At 40.8% G+C, this 12,518-nt stretch overlaps 1 protein-coding gene across 1 annotated transcript in view; it reads right to left on the reverse strand.

Annotated features, from left to right (window-relative positions):
- Positions 1-480: 480 nt before the first annotated feature.
- The window catches only part of LOC146517522 (slit homolog 1 protein-like), an 83,291-nt gene continuing 71,253 nt past the window's right edge, over positions 481-12,518 (reverse strand). Inside the window, exons 32-38 of the mRNA XM_085164320.1 lie at positions 12,065-12,293; positions 11,785-11,915; positions 7,230-7,384; positions 6,912-7,123; positions 5,432-5,556; positions 5,101-5,309; positions 481-3,906 (exon numbers count right to left, since the gene is read on the reverse strand). Coding sequence (XP_085020446.1) covers positions 3,644-3,906; positions 5,101-5,309; positions 5,432-5,556; positions 6,912-7,123; positions 7,230-7,384; positions 11,785-11,915; positions 12,065-12,293 — 1,324 coding nt within the window. The 3' untranslated portion in view covers positions 481-3,643. The remainder of the gene's footprint in view (positions 3,907-5,100; positions 5,310-5,431; positions 5,557-6,911; positions 7,124-7,229; positions 7,385-11,784; positions 11,916-12,064; positions 12,294-12,518) is intronic.

The raw sequence follows: 12,518 nt of genomic DNA on the forward strand, positions 1-12,518 counted from the left end.
AGGTAGGGGCAACGGAGATATGCAGCAGGTTTCAGAGTGTGTGTATTTCTGCGTGTGTGCGCGCTGGGGGAGGAGAGGCTCTGTCAAAGCCGATGGGGGTATATATTATGTTTTATGGCTACGAAGGGATGCATAAATCACAGTTTCATTAAACGGCTTTGGTCTCCGGATGCTAACTCCTCCCCCAACTCCCACCCAAAGGGATATCCCTCTTCTGCGTCTATCCGTCATTCCTCAAAAGCAGCCACCCATCCTCCCTCGTCGTTCCATCTACCTTTCTTCTTCTTTTCCAACCCCTTTTGCTCTCAGTCTTTCCACCACTCTCTCATCCTCTCTTCCCCTGTCTCCACGAGCAGCCATCAACCATCCACTCAGTCTGAATGGAGGATAGCCATGGCACAGTGAGGTCAAAGGTCAAAACAACAAGAAGAAAAAGAAATGTGATAGCCGGTGTCAAGTTTAACGAGAATGGAAAAGAAGGAAGGAGAAACAACTCTTTATTTAAATAAATAGGAAAGAGACGCATTACTCGTTGTCTCTGTTTAGGCGAGACAACAGAAACCATAACATCAAAATTCCCATGAATCACGTGAGGTTGGTTTTCTTAAATGCAAACATTTTTCTACAGGCTACAAATGATACAGACACGACATCCTCTCCAACATATAAAAATACTATGACAAAAACGAATGCATTATAAGATTATTATAATATATATTACAATCTGTTAGGTTGTTTCCGTATGTAGATGTGCTACAGTTATAACAATAATGAGAACAATAAAAGCTACATTAGTTCAATTCTGGACCTTTATGAACATTTTGAATCAAAGGCTAAAATTCAAACCATGTTAAAACTAATATAAGTTTTAGTTTCACATCCATATAAATAACATGACATCATATATAAAAGCTACATTGTCTGTGTGGCATTCCTATGGTGCGTTCACTGGTTCGGGACAAATTGGAGAGGGAGTGTTTGATTCCGAAAAGCAGGCTGCATCGCTGGATAATGACGTTCATTACAACAGGACGACTTCTTCTTGTTGGAAGCATCTTCCAATGACAAACACACACACACACACACACACACACACACACACACACAGGTTTTTGTACTTCTACACATGTAAGGATCCTCCTTCACAGAATAACACCTTCTGTAAGCCCTTAACCTTAACTCTCCACACGCCAAACGTTTCCAGTCAACATGATATCAGGACAGACTCCACATGTCACGTATTTAACTTTTTGGGTGTCATTTTGCTTCACTAAATGACATGAGGAAGCGCCAGGGTTAAGGTCAGGGTGTGGTTGTCAATCATGGTGTGAACTGATGCGCGAAAAGCAAAAAATGCATAGTGATAACACATTAAATTATTCCATGACACCAGGCTGTTCCAGCTGGCTGGGTATCATTTTAAATTTTTAAATACGTTTGCCAGTATAGGAGTATTCCAGCTAAACAAAGACAATTTCTGAAAACAAATGTAATTGCTAATGTTTCAGTCCATGTATTAAAAATTATACACAACCAACCAAGTATTCATTTCCTTTTTTGTTCAGTACAACATGTTGCTAAAGAATTTGGTTTTAATTGTCCAATTTGTTACAGTGAAGATCAAATCTAAAAATTACGTTATTGCTGCAAGGAAAAGTCGAGGAAATTTCAGAAAAAATTGGAAATATTTTGTTGAGGAATTGATGTGTTTCTTTGTCGAGCTATTATGACATTAGAAAGCAACACTTTGGGCTGTGGTGAATTCTGAAAGCCTTACTAAGCTAAGAAATTTAGGCAAATGATAATTCATCATTATTATTATTAAAAATAATTATTATAGTAGTAGGTGCAATGCATCTTAGACTTAGACTGGTCTAATTGCTTTAGCAGAAAAATAATCAACAATTACTTTCAAGTTTCACTGTCATGGATTATGTGATGGAAACAAAATCAAAAATTTCAAAGAATTTTCATGTATTTTGTAAATTAATAGCCTAGGAATAGCATAAATTTAAGAGCAAAGTATTCTTTAATGCAGAGTTTCACAACTCTGAGACTTAATCCCCAGCTCTAACCTCAACCCTGCCTAACCCTAAATAACATCTTAACCTTCAATCAGCCCTTTAAATTAGCAATGTCCTCACTTTAAAGAGATTTTAAGAGGTCCTCACAAATGAGAAGAACAAGAACACACACACACACACGCATACTGCTGGTCTAAACTGTGAAAATGTGAGTCTGGTAAGCAGCAAAGTGAATACATCACACACTAACTAATGCCTCTGTCACCTTTAACCTCTAGTCTGTGTTCATGTCAAGAAATGGAACAAGATGACCTTCGACATCATTGTGGATTTAAGCTTGAAGACGACAGTTTCTTACAGGACTGCTTTCAAACAGTAGGTGGGAACTTCGGATTATTTTATTTACCACTTTAAACAACAATGAGTTTGCTGCCATCTTTGCCATCTGCATTACCAACGGGACACGTGTATCAACAGAAATGTTTGTTACTTTTTGGTGTGTTTGCGAGTGTGAACACACACTATAAATATATATATATATAGTGTGTTTGTTTTTTGTTCTTGAATTCAAAACAGAAACGTGTTGTGATTAATCTTATTTTTTTGTGAAATGTAAGTTTGTGAAATGAGAATGTTAGTATTGTGCAGTATTTCAAAAAATTTATAAATCTGAAGACCAATATATGATTGGTTTATTATAACAGAAAGAGAAGCACTATAGAGTTATATATCCAAAGCACAAATAAAAGCCTGTTTTATTAGCATTAGTGTTATTTAGTATTTTTTAAAAAAGCTTTTGCTATAAAGTGTCAAGTGATCCTGTCAATCAATTGTTATAGGTGATATTATTCAGATCATTGAAGTTTGATAGTTTTATAAATTTAGAATTTGCCAGACTGAAGTGGAAATTTGCACATATAAATTAAATAACTGCACTTGACCATAAAAAGGTAAAATCTGTGCTTATTGTCCTAAATTGAGACTTTGAAAGGAACCAGATTGATATGACAGAAGACTGAGCTTTAGTGAAGAAGTAGCTGAGCATTTTTCTGAGTTTATGCTTGATGGCAGGTTGAGAATTTCAGTAGCAGATCATTGTATAAAGTTGTGTAACAACACTGTTGAACGTGATATTGTAAGATAATTAAATCTGGTTTGGTAGATGTTTTGCATTGCTGAAAAAATGGAGTAATTCTCTCATCAATTTTGAACGTCAAAGCTTCTTTATTGTAAATGAGTCCTGAAATAATTAGCGCCTTTACTTCCTCCAACAAATCACTGTTTGCTGTTGCGATTTTTGGGGGAACAAAGAGAAGACATACAGAGGCTTCTCACCACACAAGTATGACTAATGAGCTGGAGTTTGGTAGTTAGAGAAGGTTCTCCTACAGCAGGTGAAGAAAAGGAAGTTGATGATGATGAGGTCGACTCGTTGATTTCATGTCTCGAAAGGGAAGAAGTGTCTTATGTTACAAAACTGCGTCTGAGCACAAAACACCAAACAAATGTCTGTTTTTCAGTGAGACAAATCCTACAGTGTGTGTACCTGTTTAGCTTGGTGTGTGTCTGCTGTGATTGAAACTATGTGTCTGGATGTGTGCGTGTGTGCACCACTGGTACTACACACACTCCTTGCAGCCACATTCCACAGGCTTCTCCACGTCCTGCGTAAACGAGGTGCCGTCGTCGCATTCGAAGGTGAGCCGCCGGCGTCGCACCCTCAGAGGAGCGCAGCAGGAGGCGGCGCTGATGTCCGGCTTCGCTGTCGTTTGGCAGCGACCTTGACATTCAACCCAGGAAAAAGGTTTTGACGTCTGGCAGAGGATGGTGCCACGCTGCAGCCGGTGGTAATCCCTGACTGGCTCGCCTCGACATGGGGACTCTGTGGGAGGTAGCACAGGCAGATGGATAAAAGAGGGTCCAACTGTGTTTCCATAAGGCAAAGATGAAAAATATTTGACCTTTTGCCTGATCAAACTTTTAAATTTTAACTTTTTCTTAAAGTGTGAGACACAAATAAAAAATGAAAAATGCAAAAAACTGAAGAGTGGCCAAACTAACTATTAACAGAAATCATTAAAATCATAAAAAACCAGCTTTGCTTATAGTACAATATTCTCTGCCATATGAAAATGATTCAGCTTTTTGATACCCTGGATTATTGATAATAAGATGCATTTTGCATTCAGAATTTTTGCGGAATAATAGACTGAATTTCAAAAATGCACAGAAAGCTAATTAGACAAATTCAAATAGCTTTGACAGACGTAAAGGCAATATTTAGTGAAGCCAAGCGCTGCTAAATAAAAATGTTGTTTTTAGTGTTTCATAGTGTTTAACTCATCTGTCTTTGATTAAAAAACGTCTGCTCAGAAACTACCATCTGAGACCATAAACACAGTTTATGGTAGTTTGACGTGTGAGCGATTACACGATGTTATTCATTTAGTAAATTATGATTCACAGAATGAGTCGAGAGAAACAGTGGTAGAGAAGTAGGTTATGCTTTGAACTGGGTCCACCCTGTAAAGGACAAGTTGCTACCTGTGAGCGTGCAGCATCCCTCTCTTGTCAGGTCCAGTTTCTAATGACCACAGACTCTGTGGTTCTTTCTTAAAATAAGCGCTATAACAAACGTGTTCTATAAATATCTTGCAGATTTTTGAGACGTTTAATTTTGAAGGTGTGAAATTTTATTTGTGAATCAGTATAATTGTCTTTAATTCTCATCTGAATCCTTTATTACGGTGAGACTTTCTAATTTGCGTTGTGACATCTAAAATCTTTTTAACTATTTATTTGTAACAGAGCAGCTGAGCAGGCAGGCGAGCAAAGCGAGAGAGCCGGGGAAACAACATGCAGCAAAGACCTGGGATACTTCAGCATATGGTTGCATGCTCAGCCCGGTGAGCTATACTGGCCTTTTTATTTTTGAAGCACTTTGAGACTATGGCTGTCACATGAAATATATATAATGATAAGTAAAAACTTAACTTTTAAAATATCAAGTAGAGTATAATTTAATACCCATGAAATCATGATACATGTTCTAAAGGCTCTGCTCATCCTGACTCACCTATATCACAGCTCTCTCCAGTGTACCCCTGCTCACAGATGCACCTTTCTCCGTCCTCTGTCGTCTGACACTGGCCATGCAGACACTTCAGACCCCGGCATGAGCCCGTGGGCTCCTTCTGGAGGTTACACAGTGCACCGTAATATCCCTCCTCGCAGTCGCAGCGGTACGTTTCTGCATCCAGCACCACGCACACACCCTTCACACACCTGGAATTAAAAGAAGCAGACGAGGAAAAGAATCAGTATTAAAAAAGGATTTTATAAATGTTACAAAAAACATTTTGAGTAATGAGTGAAGACATTTGGAAGCCACGATAAGTGCTGCTCACTTGCTGCCTTCACAGGGGTTGGCACCAGCTGCTAGAGTGACAACATCCACTCTAGTAAGACCTCCTGTTACTGGCTGGTCACAGTGTTGTCCTGTCCAACCTTGCTGGCAGTGGCACTGAGGGCCCTGTGAGAGAGAAGACATCTGTGCTTTACTCGTTTTCTACGAAACTCCAGTTCTTTAATATACTATGTTCAGTTCGATACAATTTTATTCATACAGAATCACATCAGAACCACAGTTGCCTCAAGGCCTTTTATATTGTAAGGTAGAGACCCTACAACAAGCCTCTTCAAATAGCGGCCCGCGGGCCACATGCGGCCCAGAAGCAACCTCCGAGTGGCCCTGCCCGTGGTTCTAGCAGAAATGCAAAGAAAACGAAAAAAACAAACAAAAAGAAATTCCTACAGCATAGTGTGGACTACGAATGCAACACTCCTAGTAGCCTAGCAATATTCCACCCACAATGCACCGTGTTGTAAACACATCAAGCTATCGCTTCACCGTTGCCTTCGGATTGCACCGACATGTTACGAGCCAACAGTTGCCGCAATTGTTCAGAAAAGAAAATGTCACTTCTCCCATTAATAATGTCAGGGTAACTATAGCCCACATACCAACATAATGTGGAATGTCTAACAAAGCCATGCCTAATTACAGGGGTTGATATAAAACAAAACTGTATTACCTCAGTGTGCAGCACTAAATGTTGTATTCTTATGTGTTACTGCTATGGGTTTGTGCACTGATAGCTTTGATAGGATTGACTGTTCTATTTTAATTGCGTTAAATGCACTTTAAGATGTGTCTGGGTCACATATATATTGAAAGGGAACTTTCAAAATCTTTTTCTTATTTTATTTTTTATTTTATTGGAGTTTTTGGTGTGCATTTGTGAGATGTCACCAGATTTAAAAGGGACAAAATGAATAAACATTACTTGTTTTTCAATAAGTTTCTGTTGGTTTGAAATTTATCATGATATGCTGCTTAATGGCTGCTAAAAAATATCTGGCCCAGATAAATTCCTTGTCTTGAAAATCTGGCCCAACCAACTTTTTAGTTGAATAGCCGTGCCCTACAATAACACAGAGAAAACTCCAATGATTAAACAACCTCCTACAAACAAGGACTTGGCAACCGTGGGAAGGAAAAACTCCCTTCACAGTTCAGGGAGGGGCAGCCATCTGCAGCAAAGGAAGACAAAAAACTGTGTGTATAACCTAATTTATATTAGCTCAGTAATAGCTTGAATACACCCAGAAGCACTGAGCTAGCATTCACACATTCAGGACAACAGGAAATTTAAAAAAGTGATTGACTAGAGCTAAATTAAATCATAATCACACTGTGACACTTTGACAACATTCTTTGTAAATTACATGTTTGTCTCATAATTTATGTAAAAAATATGCTTTAATTTAACATCTATGCCATTATTATGTTTGCAAGAGGTTTCACTGCTGACAGTGTGTTGCTACCTGTGGACCGTTGGGTTGGCAGATGCCGTGCAGGCAGTAGAGTTTGCGACAGGCTTTGCAGCCCGGCACCACCCCCAGCTTCATGTGGCTGCGAGTGAAGTCCTGCAGCTCGTGGTTGATATAAAGGTTCCTGATGCAGCCGTGGAAGCTTGACGTGTTGAGGGTCTGAGAGGAGAGACCCAGAGAGGCTGGCATCACTTCCTCAGGCATACCTGGACAGACAGAAAATCAATTGGTTATGTCAGAATATTCCACAAAACTGTGGAGCATGGATACAAAGGTTCACGTCTGAACTGAGGTGTGAAGCCCTGGTCCTACCTCCCACATACAGACGGGCCTCCCCTGTTGCTGGACGACTTCCTCCCTGACTGTCCAGTGTTGTTGGCTCCCCTCCATCCACTGACAGGTTCACCATCCGATTAAAGGTCACCAGCTCTAGCGTGTGGAAATGCCCATCGTTGACAGTCTCTGTGCTATTATGGAGGAGGTAACAACATTGCATTATGTTTTAGGCACTATGTAAAAATGTAACTGAGCGGAAGGACAGTGAAGCAGCTACGTCTTTTTATCAGTGACTGTTTCCACTTTGATTTTTGCTGGTATTATTCAAACGAATAACAACTTTCTTTCTCTTTTAGATACTAATGATCAGTCTAACCTTTAATGCAGGAAGCTGGTGAACTAATGTACAGTGCCCTAAACTAAACATTTGCCTCGTGGAAGTGGGGCCTGTCCCTGCATTCACTGGGCGAGTAACTTCAAGATTTTTTCATTTGGATGTTCAAAAAGAGGAAAAGAGTTGTGTAATAATTTGTGCATATAAACCAAATCCAAAATCCATCCGGTGACCTGGTGGCTGTTAAGAGCTTTAAACTCAGAGATGATTACTCTGGGCATATTCCCTGTACATTGATGATGACTAACATGCCAGTCAGTTTATAATGGCCATGAAAGGTTGCTATCATGCAGGCAGAGAAGAGGCCTGTCTAATCTCTAAAGGCAGATCGTTCCACAGTTTTGGAGCTGCTACAGCAAAAGCACGATCTCCTCTAAGTTTCCACTCAGTCCTGGGTACATTCAGGAACAGCCAATCAGCTGACCTGAGAGAGCGGGTGGGTGTATAAATCTGTAGCAGGCCATGGAGGGCTTTAAAAGCAAATAAAAGAATTTTAAAATGAATCCTTAAAGAAATGGGCAGCCAGTGAAGTGAAGCGCATTACAGTAATCCAGCCGAGTGCTAACAAAGGCGTGGATTAATAAGGTAAACTTAACTCAAACCAGAACACGAATAGAAAACAAAATACAATGAAACTAAAACACTGGGTCACACGAGTTAGACACTAACACTATCCCTATATCATTTTCTTTGTCTCTAATTTTAGTCACTTGCTACATTTTTTTACGGTTTTCTCATCGCTCTTCTCTTCTCAAGTCTTTATCTGTTCATTTCTTTTTTTACATCTTGGTCCCAAAGCCCTCTCGTCTGCAGCTGCACATCACACAGATATCCCCAAAGCACGTGTGTGTGGACGCTGCCAGCTGGCCGTGCCTCCTCCTTCTTAACACTGAACCATGCAAACATTTAAGCACTTGATACCTGATCAAGTGGACTCTCAACTATAAAGTGTCCTCTGGCTGAATCTGTGATTAAATCAGAAAACCCACAGCGCTGATGTCATGTGTCCACATTCCCAAATAAAGCAGGACTGTCTCTGAGCAACGACACAGACGTAACGAGCGCTGAGCGTGGTTGCTGAGCTACAGTGAGCTGAGAGGCTGATGAGGGCCTGACAGGAGTCCAGTGGATTATTCAGCTCAACAAACTCTCATCTTTTGAACCTCTGATGATCAGAACACACTAATCAACATGCAGCAGTTGGCGTGAATCAGAGCCATCAGGTCAAATTCAGGTGCCAATCATGACCCTCACACGGTACAACTTCAGTGCTTAGTCTAAATGTAGTGCACATTTACTTCCCGTCTTTAGGAGAAATGAAGCATTTGATTGATTATTTTACTGCATTAAAACAACTGAAACACACATTTTTTGACCTTTAAATTTAACAAATGTCTGGTTCCATTCTTCCTGCTAACATATGAGATTAGTAAACTAGTGAATAAAGTTTAAGCATTCTTACTGAGGATGTCTGTGAAGGTTCTCAGTCATCCAGGTCATTTGTCCTTTAGATGCAGATGAACTGCTGAGACAAAGGTCACTCTTTCGAGGATGCCAATGTTCACATTTTGGACAGAGAGGACAGATGGTTTGAAAGAGGAGTGAAAGAAGCATCTATGTCCACTGTGAGCGACCATCTTTGAACAGAGGCGGTGGTTTACGACACCAACTCTGCCATCTATAATCCAGTTTTGAGTTCCCTCCCCAGACGCCTTAACGCCCACTCACATCCTGGGCCATCTGACCTCAGGAATTCGCATGATAAGGTGGGGCCAGGTTTCACAATGAGCTCACCCGAAACTCTGGCTGATTGTGACCCACACCCAGTTTCACACCTTGGCTCAGGCGATTAGAGGATCATCAGGGGGTCCTTTGTCCCTCTGTGGGGGGACACTCCCACTAGGTTTATATCTGGGACTCTCCACCATTTGACCTTAGAACTGAAGAAGCTTCTCGGATGAGAGGTGAAACGTCTTCAAGTAACTTAAAGAAGTCCAGACGCTTGTCTTTGCAAGCTCCTTTGACTACTTTTACTGGGGATGCAATATGAAATATGAACGACTCCTTCTTACCAAGAGGAAGTCATTTATATTTTTCATAACTATACTATGGTTATTCTAAGGTGTGCTTGATTGAATGCTTGGTTTTCAGTAAAGTGTTATATCCGTAGCGTAGGTTATAGTGTACCTTCACCACAGCATGAACCCAAGCTTGCACATTCCTGGAAAATCAGCCTGATAATGTCTTCTTTGTCAAAATACACCATAGAAACAGGGTATTTAGATCAGATTTGCACTGCCTCATTGTTGGTCTCTCTGTGTCACCGTTTAATTAAACGCAGCTTTTAGCCCGGTGGATCAACTGGATGTCTTCAAGGAAACATTATTTGTAGTATAAAATTCTCTCTTTATAATTCATTTGAAAGTGTTTCTGTGGTTCAGCTACAAATGAGAGACTGTAATACAAAAGGGGGATTTAGATAAAATCGATGGATATCTCAGAACACTGAATCAAACTGTTCAACACAGTGTGGAGAATTCATAGTCATGATATGAAAAACCTTTAAGTAATGCGTTGCCAAGTTAACCAGCGTGCACCAGCCTGTGCAGTCATTTAATATCACTTTATACCTCAAGATGTGGCCGTGAGTCACTGTAAATTCCAGTCTCCACTTAGTCCAATTTGAGAGGAAGTAGCTGTGCTTAGTAAACTTACTTTTCTATAGACAGTCTATGATTCTGACCACTTCTCACTCGTGCTGAAGGAGTCAGTGAATTAAACTGCGACAACAAACAAAAGACCAGCTGAAGCTTTTGGCAGGATGGAGATGAAAGCCTGCCAGCAAAGCACCTCTTTTCCCCATGCCCACCCCTTAGCCAGCTGCGTCAGGCAACACCAAGGCCTGCAGGCACGGTCTGTCCAACAAGCTGAAATCAAGTAGCATCGAGAAGATCATTATTCAGGTTGTTCATTGGATGATTTATATGCTGTAGCAAAGTTCAGCGATGGTAACTGCAAACACTGGTTACTCTATTGTCCGTGCACCCATAGAAACGACAGACAGCCAAGTTAAAAAAAACAAAAATGGCATTGCTTAAGATCCAGAACTGCTACTGAGCACTAAGGCTACGTTCACACTGCAGGCGAAAGCGCATCAAATCCGATTTTTTTGGCCCTATGCGACCCATATCCGATCATGGTATGACAGTGTGAACGGCACAAATCCGATCTGGGTCACTTTCATATGTGGTACTGAATCCGATACATATCCAATGTTTTAGAAAGCGACTGCTGTTTGAACGGTCATGTCGCATTAAATCCGTCTTTTACGTCACCGACACAAGACAGACGCCAATTATCAGCGCCGGAGAAGACATCGCTAACGCTTTCTGGCCATCCCGTGTAGATGTCAGTGAAACTGTTGGGAAGACAACGTTGGAGAAACGTGAACATTTTATTTGTACTGTATAATCTGCAGATTCTGACAGAAATCTGCAACTATCCTTTGAAGCACCGCTCCTCTAAAACAGCAATAAGGATCATTATTAGGTTATTTACATTATTATTTAAATAACAAAATAACTTAAAGCAAAAATTGGGAAACGTAAAGTCCGAAGTCTTTATATTAAGGGCCATCAGTCAAACAATACTGTTTGCTCTGGGTCTAAACAGAGCGCGTTGTGTGTGACGTCTTCTTTTGCGCATGCGGGCCGCTTTGAGCGTTCACACTAGAGCGCATTTGATGTCGCATTTTATTTGTAGTGTGAACAAGCAGACAAAAAAAATCGGATTTGATCAAAAAAATCGCAATTGAGCATTAAGACCTGCAGTGTGAACGTAGCCTATATGAGGGATGCTGCATACTGCAGCTTTAGAGTACTGTGAAACTGTCTTTCAGTATGCCAGTTATACAGACATTTAATCTAATTTCAAGTTATACCCCTGATTACTACGGATATACTACAATATACTACTGATTTTGTTTCTGGAAATATTTTTGCAATTGTGTTGTGAGAGGAAATTATGTTTTTCTAAGCACTCTGAGATAAACCTCTGACACTGTGCTTAGAATATATTACCCTGCTTTTCTAAATGTTTCCCTAATATGTCTATTTAAGCATATTCATGAGAATCAGAAGGACCACCCATCAGCCATGGGTGACGGGTGGTCCTTCTGACCACTGTGTGTGTGTTTACCTGTAGATAGCAGTGGCAGGTTGGTTCCCTGGGTCATATGTGACCCTGACATGACCCTGATGGAGCTCCACAGCGATTGGCTCATTGTCCCCGTTATAGAGCAAGATACCATTTTCCTCTGCTGTTGACACCTAACGCACAGACGCACAAAAACACAGCAATAAAGGTCTGTGTGTGTGTGCCTGAAGTTGCTGCTGCTGAAATTGATTTCTGACACTCTTCCGTGTCTGTCACCGAACACGTGCTCTCGCTAGGTGTGGACTTGTGAGCATGTTCTCACCTGTAGCGTGATGTTCGTTTGAGGCCAGTTTTTGACATCTTGAAGCTGAACATAAGAATCTCTGTCAACAAAGTTGACGCTGACCAGCTTCTCACAGTTCTGACCCTCAAAGCCTGGCAGACACTGACACACTGCAGTCCCCAGCTTTTCCTCACAGAGGGCACCGTTCTGACACTGAGCGAGCTGGCAAGGCAGCGGGGCAGCAAGGGCCACCTCACAAAACTCACCACTGAGGAGGAAAAAGAGGTCATAATAAAGGATATCAGACATCACATACAAAGAAATACAATGATCCCACTTCCTACCATGATAATCAAACCAGCACTATGGTCTTATGATGATAAAGGAAACTCACAGTACCCAGTTTCTTAGATTTGTATCTGCACAGTTCAATGTTAAGGTTAAGGTTGCCAGCACCTGTCTCTAGGGCTGGGTATCGTCACTGATTTCTAGA

The sequence above is a fragment of the Neolamprologus multifasciatus genome, chromosome 6, assembly GCF_963576455.1.
Source record: "Neolamprologus multifasciatus chromosome 6, fNeoMul1.2, whole genome shotgun sequence".
Lineage (NCBI taxonomy): Eukaryota > Metazoa > Chordata > Actinopteri > Cichliformes > Cichlidae > Neolamprologus > Neolamprologus multifasciatus.